The following is a 14,016-nucleotide window of genomic DNA, read 5'->3' as shown; positions in this document are numbered from 1 at the left end:
CTTGGTTCTCCCCCATTTTACAATAGACTGTATATTGTTTCTTTTAATGCCCCTCACGGTCCCCCCACAACACACTAGAGTGCCAGCCCTTGACAATGGCCAAGGTGTCGTCTATTCTTTGTCTGTTCACTGATGTATCCCCAGTATGCACAGCAGGCCCATGATAGGTACTCGGTACATATTTTGGGGGAAAAGACTAGTACCTAGTCGGCATTCAGTAACTGAGGGTTGTTGCTGGAATTCATTACTATGTCCAGGCACTGTGCTCTGTGCTTATGAGCCTTGATTATTAATCCTTGAAACAGCCTCACATGACTGGCATGACCATCCTCCAATCATGGATGGGGAAGCTTAAGTGACTCATCCAAGGTTAAGTGGCTTGTCCAAGGTCACATAGTCAGGAAGTTTGAAAAACAAGCTTCAAACCCAGTGCTGCTGAGCCCAAGGCCCCTACTCCTTGTATTCTAGGGTTGTAGCAGCCTGAGCCGAAAGGCAGGTCCCATCTTGTTTCTGTGGCTACTGGAGACATATGAGCTTGGCGGAGCGGCTGCTTCTGCTGCAGCTGGGTCTAACCGCTCACTGCAGAGTAGGGGGCCGTGGGACAGGGACACTGCAGTGGAATAAGACTTAGGAGGTTCTCAATAAAGCTCGTGGGCAAATGACCGGGAAGGGGTGAGAGGGGCATCTGAGTTCTACAAATAGCTGTTCCTGCCCGCATCATTCCCCTGAGCAGATTCCAGATGCTGACCAAGATGACTGGTGCTGTGGGGCAGGCAGGCTCTGCTGTCTCTCCTGGGGGCAGCTGAGCCAACATTGTGGCTGTGCAAGGGCCGGACCCAAAGAGCCAGAGCCAGGGGACACTGAAGGGACCAGGCATAAGCCTGAGATGTGAGCCTCACCTGTCCCAGCCACTCTCTAGCTGTATGAGCTGGGATAATTCATGCAGGCTCTTCAGACGTGCATTTTCTTATCTGGAAAATGGGAGGAATGACACTATCTGTAAGTATTTTATAGGACTGGCCTACCAGTCAAATGATTCTACAAAACCACCGTAAAATCTGAAAACTGCAGTGAAGAGATAAACCCCTGGGAAGCTGTGCTTCCATCACTCTGGATACCGGTTCATCACCAATTAACAACCCCATCTCTTTCAGATGCAGGCCGCCTTCTGAAAGCCCATCTGTGAGTTTCTGCTGGATGCTCTGCAAGGGCCCCAGGCTGAGCCATGACACGTTCACAGTCAGAACCCAAGAACAGGTGATCAGTCCTGCAGCTCAGACTGGATCCTCAAGCCTGTAGGAGGCACGGAGGAGAAGGGAAGGCACCTGCCTCGGAGGAGGGTCTAGAAACAGCATGCTTATTCCCTCCACCCCAAAGACTCCACGGCAACACACTCGCTCTCCCATCCTGATGCAGCCTTCTCCTCTGGGTCTTCTTTCCTTCTCTCCTGCCACCCCTAGTCCTGTAAGCTGATTCAAACCATCCTTAATTTCAAGCCATTTCAAAGAAATGAGTTCACCCCACTCAACTCAGGAAAAATCTCATCCTGAATATGCACACAGGAGGGAATGCTAGCAGAGTACTGGAATCTTCCCCCAAGGTTCATTTTCCACCTTTGAAGTTCATCTTGACTAAAACAAGAAACAACATTACTGGCTCCAGAAGTTCTTTGTGTTTTTACTTAGCCACTCTCACCTCTCTTGAAAACAAGCTTTGCACACCTTCTTTTTCATGGTCTTGCTAAAGGTCTTTGGATACTTGAAATTGATTTTGCCCTTCTTCCCTCACCAGCTAAGAGAATGCCCAGCAAGTCTCCGTTGTCTGCAGAAAAAAAGTGTCCCCCACCCACACACATTCCTAGCCCAGCATCTCAGCCTGTGGGAGCTAACTCCATTCTACTTCTCCAACCTTGTTTCACAGCCAAAGGAATCACTTAGGACCCGTCTTGCTCTCTCTAACCTCTGGACATTGTCACGCTGTTCCCTCTGTCTGGGTCACCCTTCCCTTCCACTGCCACACGTCCAAACCTAAAATGTTGCCTCCTCCAGGAAGCCTTCCCCGATTTCTCTGGTGTGCAGAACCTCCCTTCTCTGCACACCACAGCACTCTCCCTGTCCCTTTCAGAGGACATGTATCACATTTATACCTTATGTAATGTGCCAGAACAAGTCCTGTTCCACAAACCTGCCTCCTCACACTGGGGAGGTGAAATAGGGGAATGGTTAGGAATAAGAACCTAAAAAGAGGCAGAACTGACCTTGCCCCTAAACACCACCATGTCCCTGCTGTGACCTTCAGCACTGTCAGCACATTGCTAAGGCATCACACATAAAGGCCCACAGTGAAGACAGATCAGGAAAAAACTCATGCTGCCTCGCACCCATGAGGACAGCTACTAACAAAACAACAGGACAACAGCTGCTGGCCAGGATGTGGAGGAAGAGGAACCCTGGTGCACTGTTGGTGGGAATGTAACATGGTGCAGACGATAGGGAAAATAGTAGGGTGGTTCCTCCAAAAATTAAAAACACAACTACCAGACGCTCCAGCAATTCCACTTTGGGGTATATATATCCAAAAAAATTAAAAGCAAGAGGCAGAACCAAGGTTTGAACCCAGGCAGCCTGGGACCCAAGGTGTTATCATCCCTGCACACTGACACTATCCTACTTAGCCCCCCTTGACAAATCAGTTCTAGTTTATGAGAGCTATAGAGGCTGCGGGTTAGAACAAAATGGGAAGCCATACAGTGAGCGCTCTGCACCCTGCCCCGTTCACTTCTGAGGATTTGATTTAAGAGTAGCCACGCCTGACTCCCTGAGCACTACATCTGTTCTTCCCTCTGCACTTTGTCTTCGGCCTCACGGGACAGGTCTCATACCACAATCCAGAGAAGGACACTCCTGAAAAGGGCTATAAAACTATAACCAGCTCCAGGGGATGGCATAAGGATTTTCAGGGGTAACTTGGCTACATGTGTGATGTTTATGTCACTATTGCCCCAAGAACCCACTTTCTGAGAGGTGAACCTCCTCTGCGGACGTTATGGATATGAGTCCAAGACTCTGGTCGTGGCTTTTTGGACTATCAGAGGATGGGACAGGCTGCTGGAGAGAAGAGAATCAGACTCCACCAGCTACCTTACCCCCCAGGATCCAGCAGCCAGGAATCCAGAAACATCAGCCCATGCCCCTTCCCAATAAGGAAATGGGGTTTCCACACTGCATCAGGAGGAGAAGGAACATGGAGGAGGGTAGATGCACCAGTCTGGGGCTATGGAATCTGGGACAGCCTTTCTCTGGGATGGTTCAGGGTGTCTCCTGCCTCCTTCGGTATCTGGGTCCTCCCTGGAGTATGATTCATGCAGCCTCCACTTCTGCATTATTTTATTCTTGAAACAGGAGTTCACTCTATTGCTCAGGCTATAGTACAGTGGGGCAATTACAGCTCAGTGGACTCTTGTGCTCAGATGATCCTCCCATCGCGGCCTCCCAAGTAGCTGGGACCAAAGACACATGCCATCACACCCTGTTAATTTTTTTTTTTATTACTTGTAGAGACAGGGTCTCACTATGTTGCCCAGGCTGATCTCGAACTCCTGGGCTCAAGCAATCCTCCTGCCTCAGCCTCCCAAAGAGCTGGGATTACAGGTGTGAGCCACTGTGCCCAGCCCCACATTCTTATATGAGTTACTCTAAGACTCCCAGAGGCATCTTACCTAATCCCCACACTCCCATCTGCCCAGTCCTTGCAGACGCTGGCCTCAGTCTTACTTCAGGGCCTTTGCACATGCTGTCCTTGCTGCTTGGGATTTTCAGTCCCCGAATGGCACACTGCAGCTCTTTCTCTCTCTCTAGGTCTCAGCTCAGAAGCCATCTCCTCAGAGAAGTCCTCCCTGACCGCCTCATCCAAAATAGCCCCTCCCTCCCTGGCACTCTCCTGCCCGGCTCCTGGTTTCACTTCCTCCCATCAGTTTGCACTGTCTTACTTATCTTGCTCACTGGTGCTCATTTCGGGATTATTGTCTCACTCTTCCCACCACCTCCAAACTCTAGATGCTTCCCAAGAGCAGGGCCCCAGCACCCTTGGCCACTGATTTATTCTCACCTCCCATAACATCGTCAGGCACCCAGGTGCTCAGCAAACACTGGGAGACTTGCTGGCTGGGTCACGGTTGCCCAGTGCTGAGCCTCAGGTTCCTCATCTGTAAAATGGGGATGGCGACACCTACCCCGAGTGTGGCTGCGAGGAGGACTCAGGAAGACACCGTGAGCACAGGGCTGGGCACACAAAGGCTCTCCATCAATGATAAGCTCCACTCACCCCATGCCCTGCATAGGAAAGGGACTGAGAAAAAGAAAAAGCGAGTTCTGTGCCTAACACTATACAGCTGCCCTTGACCATGACTCAATACCACTGGCAGCATTCTCTCAAGACTGTCAGAGAACAAGTTCCCTGGTGGGGAGGGGGTACAAGCCCACCCAGCCCCGGCAATCTTGATGCAGCCCGGGCTGCTGCGGCGCATACCAACAAGCTACCTGCGGCCGCTCACCTCCAATAGAAGCTGCTGTGATCTCTGCCACGTCCTGCATATTGACGTTTGAGCAAAGAACACAAAACACATTAAATAAATGTTACAGTCTTATCGACAGGAAAAGGAGAGCTGAGAAAGAGTCTCCAGAGGGAAGGCGGTTGGCCCAGAGCCCCAAGCCATGTGGCCTCCTGGCAGTCAGTGTCAAGGTCCTACACACCAGGGAGCTGCCTGCATGAGCTACGTTCTTGGTTCCAGGAGTAACCAAGGGGTGCAATGCAAACAACACCCAAAGAGAAGGGTAGGACATCAGGGACCATTTCAGCCTTCCTGTGTTTCAAGAAACAGTCCAGGTCTGGGGGAAGGGGGGCTCCACACGGGACATCTATTGGTATCCCTGCCCCCTTCTGCAAGTTAGAACACCCCACAGTGCTTTGGGCAACCACCCCTCTCCCACTGGCTACGGTCTTGGTAGTCTTGTCAATCAAAGTCCCCAGACATCCCTGCCAGCCCGTGAAGTACTCCCTCATTAAGAATCTTCAGGGGAAGGTCACTGAGAACGGAATGGTGGACATCCCCTTCCTGCAGGCTGCACCCTGAGATTCTCAGCTTCAATTCTGGGACTGCCCCTATCCTTCCAGTACACCCATGCTCTGTAAAATGGCCAGAGCTGGTTTCTGTGACTTATGCCCAAGATCCACACTGCACAAGATTCCCTGTGGAGCAGCAATCCTGGCCACAGTCCTGGCAGCTATGTGTGGCCATGCACCTGGGTCTAGGCCAGTGGAAAGTTTGGTCATCTTGAAATTAAAGAGACACCTCTCTTCCCCTTTCCTGGGAGCTAGAAAGGGTACTTAAGGTGGCCCAGCTTCAACCACGAGAAGGGGCAACACCCTGGGGGATGGAAGATGGAGGGAGTCCGGGTCCCAGGATAAGTCCTGGAGCAGAACTGTCCCCCAGATGAGACTATTCCTCTATTCTGTTACATGACAGAGAAAAAAACTCTCATTTAAATCACAGTATTCAGCCGGGCATGGTGGTGCACACCTGTAATCCCAGCTACTCGGGAGGATGAGGCATAAGAATTGCTTGAACCCGCCGGGCGCGGTGGCTCAAGCCTGTAATCCCAGCACTTTGGGAGGCCGAGACGGGCGGATCACGAGGTCAGGAGATCGAGACCATCCTGGCTAACACGGTGAAACCCCGTCTCTACTAAAAAATATAAAAAATTAGCCGGGCGAGGTGGCGGACGCCTGTAGTCCCAGCCACTCGGGAGGCTGAGGCAGGAGAATGGCGTGAACCCGGGAGGCGGAGCTTGCAGTGAGCTGAGATCTGGCCACAGCACTCTAGCCTGGGCGACAGAGCGAGACTCCGTCTCAAAAAAAAAAAAAAAAAAAGAATTGCTTGAACCCTGGAGGCAGAGGTTGCATCGAACCAAGATTGTGCGACTGCATTCCAGCCTGGGTGACAGAGTGAGACTCTGTCTCCAAGTAAATAAATAAACCAATCAATAAATAAATCCCAGTATTTGAGCGCTTTTATTGTGGCAGCTTAGCCTGTATCATAACATACACTACACAGGTCAAAAAGACAAGCAAAGAAAAAACACCACCCTTCAGTATGGACTCTGAGGGAAGACAGAGCCTGGATAGAACCAACCTCTTCTTGCAGCCTCCAAGCAGCTTTGCTGTTCTGGGTTTGGAGGGAAAATATGGTGTCTGAGAGGCTGGCCTCCTTTCCCCACCCCACTCACCTTTTTCTCATCCCCTCCTTGCAGGAGGTGCAGGGTGCTCCTCCGGTCACCCTCCTGCTGCCTCAGGGCACCGCCGTGGGGCTGGGGCAGGCCCGAGGGCGGGGAGATGCTGCGGCCCTGCGGGTCCACCCAGGTGTAGATGTGGTTGGTGACATAGCCCCCAGGGATGCGCCCGGCTGAGTACACAGACAGCACCAGTTTCTTGGAGCCCTTCAGAGCCTAGGGAGAGAGGGGCACACAGGTTAGAGGAAGGGAGTTGCCGGGGGTGTGGAGGAACACCCTCCCCTGGTCCAGACCTTGGTTTTTCTCAGGAGCCCCACGTGGAAGAAGAGGCCAGCCCCGAAGTTCCTTTCCTTCTCTAGCCCTTGATTTTGTCCTATGAAAACAAGAACATCTGTCTCACCTCTATCCTGAAGTGGTCCAAATACAATAAACATGATATATTAGGAGACCTCTGCAGAGGAGTTTGCATCGCAGGCCTGAGACTGCTATCCTCATGAAGGCTCGTTTGCAAGGCCGGCCTTTGGCTGGCATCTGGGAACTTGGATTTGGGGAGTATCCCACTATTCCCTAATTGAGAAATGTGGCTCATGTGCTTAGACGGTGTGTAAACAGTGTGGTTTATGCTTAACCTGCTTTCCTCCTGGGAGTCTGGAAGTTGGGGACAAGCAGACAGGGTCTATGTCACCAGCCCCCAATAAAAACTGTGAGTGCTCTCTAATGAGCTCCCTTGATAGGCAACATTCCACACCTTTGTCATCATTCGATGCTGGAGGAATTAGTGTGTTCTGTGAAACTCACAGGGAGGGGACCCGTGGAAGCCTGTGCCTGGTCTCCTCTGGACTCTGCCCAACACACCTTTTCCCCATGCTCATTTTGCTCTGTATCCTTTGGATGTAGTAAACCCTAGCCACAGGTACAACCATAAGCTGAATCCTGTTAGCCTTTCTAGAGAATCACTGAATCCGGGTGTCATCTTGGGGACCCGATAAAATACCAAGCAAGAGGGTCGACAAATAAAAGCAATGGTAATAGCAATGCTTAACATTTATAAAGGGCTTGTATGTGTCAGCCACTCTGCGCTGCACCTGATATGCATTATCTCAGGAAATCCTAATGAACTCCAATGGGGGAGGGGAATCGCAGAGGGGAAGGGGGATCTCATTTGTCAGATGAAGAAATGGAGGGAAACTGCCTGCCCACACAGTGAGTAAGAAGTTCCTTTCTCAGCTGGGCATGGTGGCTCACGCCTGTAATCCCAGCACTTCGGGAGGCCAAGGCAGGCAGATCACCTGAGACCAGGAGTTCAAAACCACCCTGGCCAACATGGCAAAATCCTGTCTCTACTAAAAATACAAAAGTTAACTGGGTGTGGTGGCGGGCACCTATAATCCCAGCTACTCTGCAGGCCGAGGAAAGAGAACCGCTTGAACCCAGGAGGTGGAGGTTGCAGTGAGCCGAGATCGCGCCACTGCACTCCAGCCTGGGCAACAGAGTGAGACTCCATGTCAAAAAAAAAAATTGATTAAAAAAAAAAGAAGTTCCTTTTTTATAGCAACTAATTCTGAGTGAGGAACACCACCTTTATTGCACATTTTCCAGTCTTCAGACGGAACCACCGTGAGGAAAGGTAAGCCCAAACTCCACAGCTTGGGGTGGAATCTGAGGTCTGCCATATTGCTTTACCACAAGGTGCCTACAGCTGAGATGAAGACATTGACCCAAGGAGACACTCACTAAGCACTAGGATTAATAATAAACACAGCCTGTGTTAGGGATTGGATGTGTTTCCCTCCAGATCCATACGCCAAAGCCCTATCCTCACTGTGATGGTACTTTGGAGATGAGGCCTTTGGGGGTAACTGGAGTTAGATGATGCCATGATGGTGGGAACCTCACGATGGGATCAGTAGCTTTGTAGGAAGAGAGACAGGGTTCTGGTCTCTCTTCCATGTGGGGACTCAGTGAGAAGATGGAAGTTTTCAACTCTGAAAGTGGGCCCTCACCAGAACCTGAGAACAACGATGCCCTGATCACAGACTTCTGGACTCCAGAACTGTGAGAAATTAAATATCTATTGCTAAAGCCACCCAGTCTATGGTATTTTGTTATGGCAGCACCATCTGGCTGTTTGAATAAATGACAGAATTCACACATACTGAAATTTTATGCTGCCACTGAAATCCTATTTACAAAGGTTGTAATGCCATGGAAATGTGATATATTTTAATGTTAAGTGGGGTTAAAAGGCTATAAATCATGTCTTACAGTATGAAGTCAGTTATGTTAAGAGAAAAATCATACGGGAAAAACAAAATGAAACAAAGCTGAGAAGTAATGTGCCAAGATGCTAGCAGTGCTTCTCTCTGGGTGGGAGGATTATGGGTGATTATTATTTTGCTCTTCCTGTTTCTCAATATTTTCCAAATGTTCCACAATGAGGTCACATTGCTTTCAATATCGAAGAAAAAAAATAACATGCCTAAGAAGAGGGGTCGACACTTAGCTGTGTCCCCCAAGCTTTGCCCCAATTTGCACATACAGCTCTACCGACTCCCCAATACCCTCAACAGACAAACCAGACCCTGGGCTGAGCTTTCAAAGACAGGAGGGAGCCCTGGCTAGGCAAGGCCTGCAGGAAGAGGCAACTCTCTGACATCTGAGCCTCTCTCAGCATAGGAAGGGTGAGCCAAGAGGCACCCAGGCCCTCAATTCTACAGCTAAATGCCAGTCCCCAGTGGAGGGATAACGAGGATGGCATCTCTCCAAAATTCTGCTTTTAAAAAAGATTTTTGTGAAGATGAGCAGGGTAAGATTTACAGTATTCTTTTAGCATTCCCCAGGGCTCCCCTGGCGGAACAGTCGGGAAAATGAAATCCCTGCTAAGGTGAAGAAGCGGGATAGAGAAAGCCTGAGACCAAGTGGGCTTCTCCCAGAGTAAAGTGGAAAGTGGTTCAGGGCACAGGAGGTGTCAGCAGAAGCCTCTGAGGCCACCACGTCTTCCATGGCCCCCGTCTTCCTAACCCCTCTTTCCTCTTCCTCTCGTCTCTACCCCCTGCGCCCTCTTCCATGAGGGCACAGCTCCCTGCTCCAGTGCTGTTCCACCTGGCTTGCCTCCTCCTCTGCTCCTTCCTAGACAGACTGCAACACTACACCACAGCACTCATTCAACAAGGGCTGACCAAATGCCTACTGTGTGCCAAGCCTAGAGGAAACAAAGTGGGTCTATCCTCATAACAGGTTGCAGCCTGGTGAGAAACAAGGCATCACCCAGCATACATCAGGTCCTCATGACACTTATGCCTAGTGAGGAACAAGGCACTGCCTGGCACACAGTAGGTCCTCATGACACTTGAGCCTCGTGAGAGACAAGGCATTGCCTGGTACACAATAGGTTTTCATGACACACGCCTCGTGAGAGACAAGGTATCGCCTGGCACACAGTAGGTCCTTATGACACTTGGGCCTGGTGACAAAGCCATAGCATTGTCCTGCACACAGTAGGTCCTCATGAAACTTGCACGTAGTGAAGAGCAGAGCATAGCCAGGTCCATAGAAGGTCTTCATGACACATGCCTGGTGAGAGACAAGGCATCATCTGGTGCACAGTAGGTCCTCAATGATGCTTGCAGCCTGATGAGAGATTAAGTATCATCCGGTACACAGTAGGTCCTGAAAAAAGACTGCCTGATTAAGAAGGTAAATATTGCCTCCAAAAGAAACCATTAACATCCACAGGCATCCTCCTGCACCCATATCTAGTCTGGAAGGTTATGCTCGGGTCAGGAATAGAGGAGTGAAAGTGGAAAAATCACACGTGGATTGTGGAGACAGAGAAAATGGGATTCCAGTTGCACTTCCACGGCTTGCCAGTGGAGAGTCCTTGGGCCAGCTGCTTCCCCTTGCAAAGCAGCACGTGTGAACTGCGGAGAAGGACAATGCCCACCTCCCAGCGCAGCGCGGGTTAAATGAGGCAATGTGCATAAAGTTCAGAGCCTTCTTGGCCACACAGTAGGAGCTCAGCAAATGACAGAGCCCACTCCCCTCTCCCCTAGCATGTCTGCATGGAGATCGAAAATCATGCGGTAGCAAAACATTGACCAAGGAGTTTAAAAAAAAAAAAAAAGTGAAGGAAAGAATAAAGAACAATGCGCAGAGCATCATTTGTATTCTTTATCGCCGGCAACAGTAGAATCCTCTTGGTCAGTTCTAAAAATAGGCCAGCAGCAACCCTGAGAACAGAGAGGAGGTTAATGTCCTTGATGAGAACACCATGGAGAGCCAGCGCTGGAGAGGGCCTGGGCCAAGTCACTGAGTCTCCCACAGGCTGCCCACCTCTGGTATTTTACAGAAGGGGACCCTGAAGCCCCAAGATGGGAAGGGACACATAAGGTTCAGGAGTACAAGAGGCACAGCCCAGAACGCAGGAGGCCAACCCTGTGCCTCCTTCCCCTCTGCGCCTCAGTTTCCCCATCACAGGACTCTGAGATTAGAAACTCAGCCAGCCACTCAAGCGTAGACCATTCATCTACCTCTGATAATGACTATTCTTTGGGGATAAATATGGGCTTTTTGTGGGTCTTGGAGAGCAAGAATATCATCAACCTCTACTGCTTTTTTATATTTCTGGCAAAACTGACGATAAACAAGATTCCTGAGAGAAGCTTTCAACATCTACGCAGGCTCTTGGTGCAGTGGCCATCAGAATCCTGCAGGAACAGCTCCATCCATTGCTGTTTAATGATACTAAAATGTGTGTGGGTCATGCAGGGAAGGGGAAGGGGACGGTCTCTGCTCCTACTGCCTTCTTGTCTCCATTTCTACAAACCATTGCTTGCTTATTTTAAAGGATATCATTAAACAGGAGAGTTATTTCCTAACAAAGCTGGTAATGCTTTCTCCCCTGTAGCCACTCTACCAGCCTTTCAAACTCACCCACCATTGCTACCTTGATCCCTGAGGCTCAGGCCACCTAGGGGATCGCGAGGTCCTCACCCACAGTTAGGTGCACCAGACCATTCATTTTACTTCTCTCACCAGAGCAGCCTACAGAGCACACAGCCTTAGGCAGCAGAGCTTGAGCCTGTAAGACAGAGACCCAGCAGGTCCCTGTTGTGCCACCAGCTTGCTGGGTGTCCTAGGGTTACTTCTCCCCTTGCTAGGCCTTGGTTTTGCCCTCTGGCAATGAGCAGGTTGGACCTGTTTGCTAAGATCCTGTCCCAAGTTAAACTTCTATGTCTTTCTGATTCAGGGCTGTATTTAGAAGGAAAGACTGTATTTGCTCTCCTGGTGGTCACAGGTCATTAAAGTAGAGAGATCAGGGGCTCTGGGACACCCAGGGATAGACTCCAGGCAGGCTGAGGGTTGCGCCTACCAGGCACCTGACTTCTGGACCTGGAAAACTCTCCTCAGTTTCTCCCATCCCAGCAGTGAGCACTTGAACTGTGCTGGTTGGTGTTACTACCACGTCACTGAACCAGATCCAGAGCTTGGGGGCTCTGAGGTTCCACAGGGTTTAAGGAAACATCAGAAGGACAATTGGAGCATCTCAATTATGGCAGGATGGACATTCCAACTCAGCACTATCAGCAGCAGCAGGAGACTTTGAAAGGACTTGAAGGCCAGAGGGCTGCCCCTCCAGTGAGGCCATGGCTGTGTCCTTGCTCTTTGTGGGGAAGCTGCCTGCAGGTGGTAAGTCACATCCAACACATCCATCTGCATGTTGGTGACTCTCCATCAACCACACCCCTCTCTAGCCATGACAGCTCCACGGGATCCACCAGTCTTCCTGAATCAATGGCCTATTAGCTGTGCCACCTCACACAAGTTACCAAACCTCTCTGTTCTCCTGTTTTCTCTCCTGCAAAACGAAGATCACCATTCTCCTTTTTCTTTACTTAGAGGAGCCCTATTAGCACAATGCCTATCACTGAGGAATTCAATGAGCTATGGCTGAAAAGGAAAACTGCGAGATCTGGGGACAGCCCACCACATGCAGGGATGGTCATTAGAGTGCTGTGTTCCCACGCTCGTTATCACGTGTTTACTGGTGAAACTTGACCCTGGGGCGTTCCACTAACTCAGATCATAGAGAAATCTCGATCTGACCCAGCAGTTGGCACGACTAAGATACTATCCATCACTAGATGACTATTCCAGCAGCACGCTATGATTATGGAAATGTAAATTACATGTGTTTGTCTTCAAACTTAATAACTTGCTACTTGGATTAATGCTCTCAGGAGGCAAATTTGCCTCACTCAGCTCTTTGGAGCCAACTCTGAAACCCCAAATTCATAGACCAGGCTGACATGATTCTCTGCTTAACATAGGAGTAAGAAATAGACTGGAGAGGGTCACAGTGTAGGGGGACTAATGGGATGTGTTAACACGGCAGACACGCATATGCTTCTGTGTTCAAAACCATGCACCAAAGGCAAGCATGGGGTGGACTTCAAGGTCACAAGACTATCAGATCACCGTGCTGAGGAGCATGTGCAACAGAGGTGTTCCAGAAAAGTCTCAAGCAAGGACATGTAATGATGAGTCACCCAGCTTATTTCAGGGTGCAGACCTCAAAGGGCAAGGTTTTCTCTTTTCAGAAACAGAGACTTAACCACAGGAAGGAGAGCTGGTCTAAGACCCAGGTTAGTGACCCAGAAGGGAGGAAAAAATGATGCATGCCTGCTCTTCCCAGCCCCACCTTGCCTAGCTGGGGCTTTGTGTGTTCAGACACACTGGACAATGGTGTTGGCTCTGCAGACGACTTGCTGTGTGACACTGAGCAAATTACCTAAATTCTCTGTGCCTGTTTCTACACTTAAAAAGCAATTGCTGGTCAGGCGCAATAGCTCATGCCTGTAATCCCAGCACTTTGGGAGGCCAAGGCGGGCAGATCATCTGAAATCAGGAGTTCAAGACCAGCCTGGCCAACATGGTGAAACCCCATCTCTACTAAAAATACAAAAACTTAGCCAGGCATGGTGGTGGGTGCCTGTAATCCTAGCTACTCAGGAGGGTGAGACAGAAGAACTGCTTGACCCCAGGAGGTAGACGTTGCCGTGAGCCAAGACTGCACCACTACACTCCAGCCTGAGCTAGAGCGAGACTCCGTCTCTAAATAAATAAATATATAAATACCAATTGTTGTTTGGGCACAGCAGCTCAGGCCTGCAATCCCAGCACTTTGGGGGACAGAGGCAGGAGGATTACTTGAGGCCAGGAGTTCAAGAGCAGCCTGGACAACATGGTGAGACCCCACCTCTACAAAAAATTTAAAATTATCCAGGCATGATGGTGTGCATCTGTAGTCCTAGCTACTCAGGAGGCTGGGGTGGGAGGTTTGCTTGAGCCCAAGAGATCGAGACTACCGTGAGCTATGATTGAGCCACTGCACTCCAGCCTGGGCAACATGGTGAGATTCTATTTCAAAATAATAATAAAATTAAAAGCAATTGTAAAGATTTAAGACACTGTAAACTGCGAATACAGTACCTAGCACGCGGTAGGTACTAAATGCATGCCAATTCCCTTCCGGAGTCTGCCAGCTCCTTCTCCCAAACACAGGCCCCAGGAATTCTCTAAACCTCGAATCTGTATGGACACAAACACATGTGTCCCCCAACTTTCCTCTTTTTAAGAAACATCCTTCTTTAATCCACATTTCCTCACATCTGCTCTGCCTTCAACACTCAGTTCCTTTCCCACGACCTCCAGAAAGGCTTCCCAGATT

General features: G+C 49.9%; 1 protein-coding gene across 5 annotated transcripts in view; it reads right to left on the bottom strand.

Moving 5' to 3' along the window:
* The window catches only part of WHRN (whirlin), a 105,098-nt gene that overhangs the window by 71,784 nt on the left and 19,298 nt on the right, over positions 1–14,016 (bottom strand). For all 5 annotated transcript variants that reach the window (XM_033237688.1, XM_033237689.1, XM_033237690.1 and 2 more), the window contains exon 2: positions 6,285–6,503. In XM_033237688.1, the coding sequence (XP_033093579.1) occupies positions 6,285–6,503 (219 nt within the window). The remainder of the gene's footprint in view (positions 1–6,284; positions 6,504–14,016) is intronic.

Source organism: Trachypithecus francoisi, unplaced genomic scaffold (assembly GCF_009764315.1).
Source record: "Trachypithecus francoisi isolate TF-2019V2 unplaced genomic scaffold, Tfra_2.0 Lachesis_group16, whole genome shotgun sequence".
Classification (NCBI taxonomy): domain Eukaryota; kingdom Metazoa; phylum Chordata; class Mammalia; order Primates; family Cercopithecidae; genus Trachypithecus; species Trachypithecus francoisi.
This window is presented reverse-complemented; position numbering and strand designations above follow the sequence as displayed.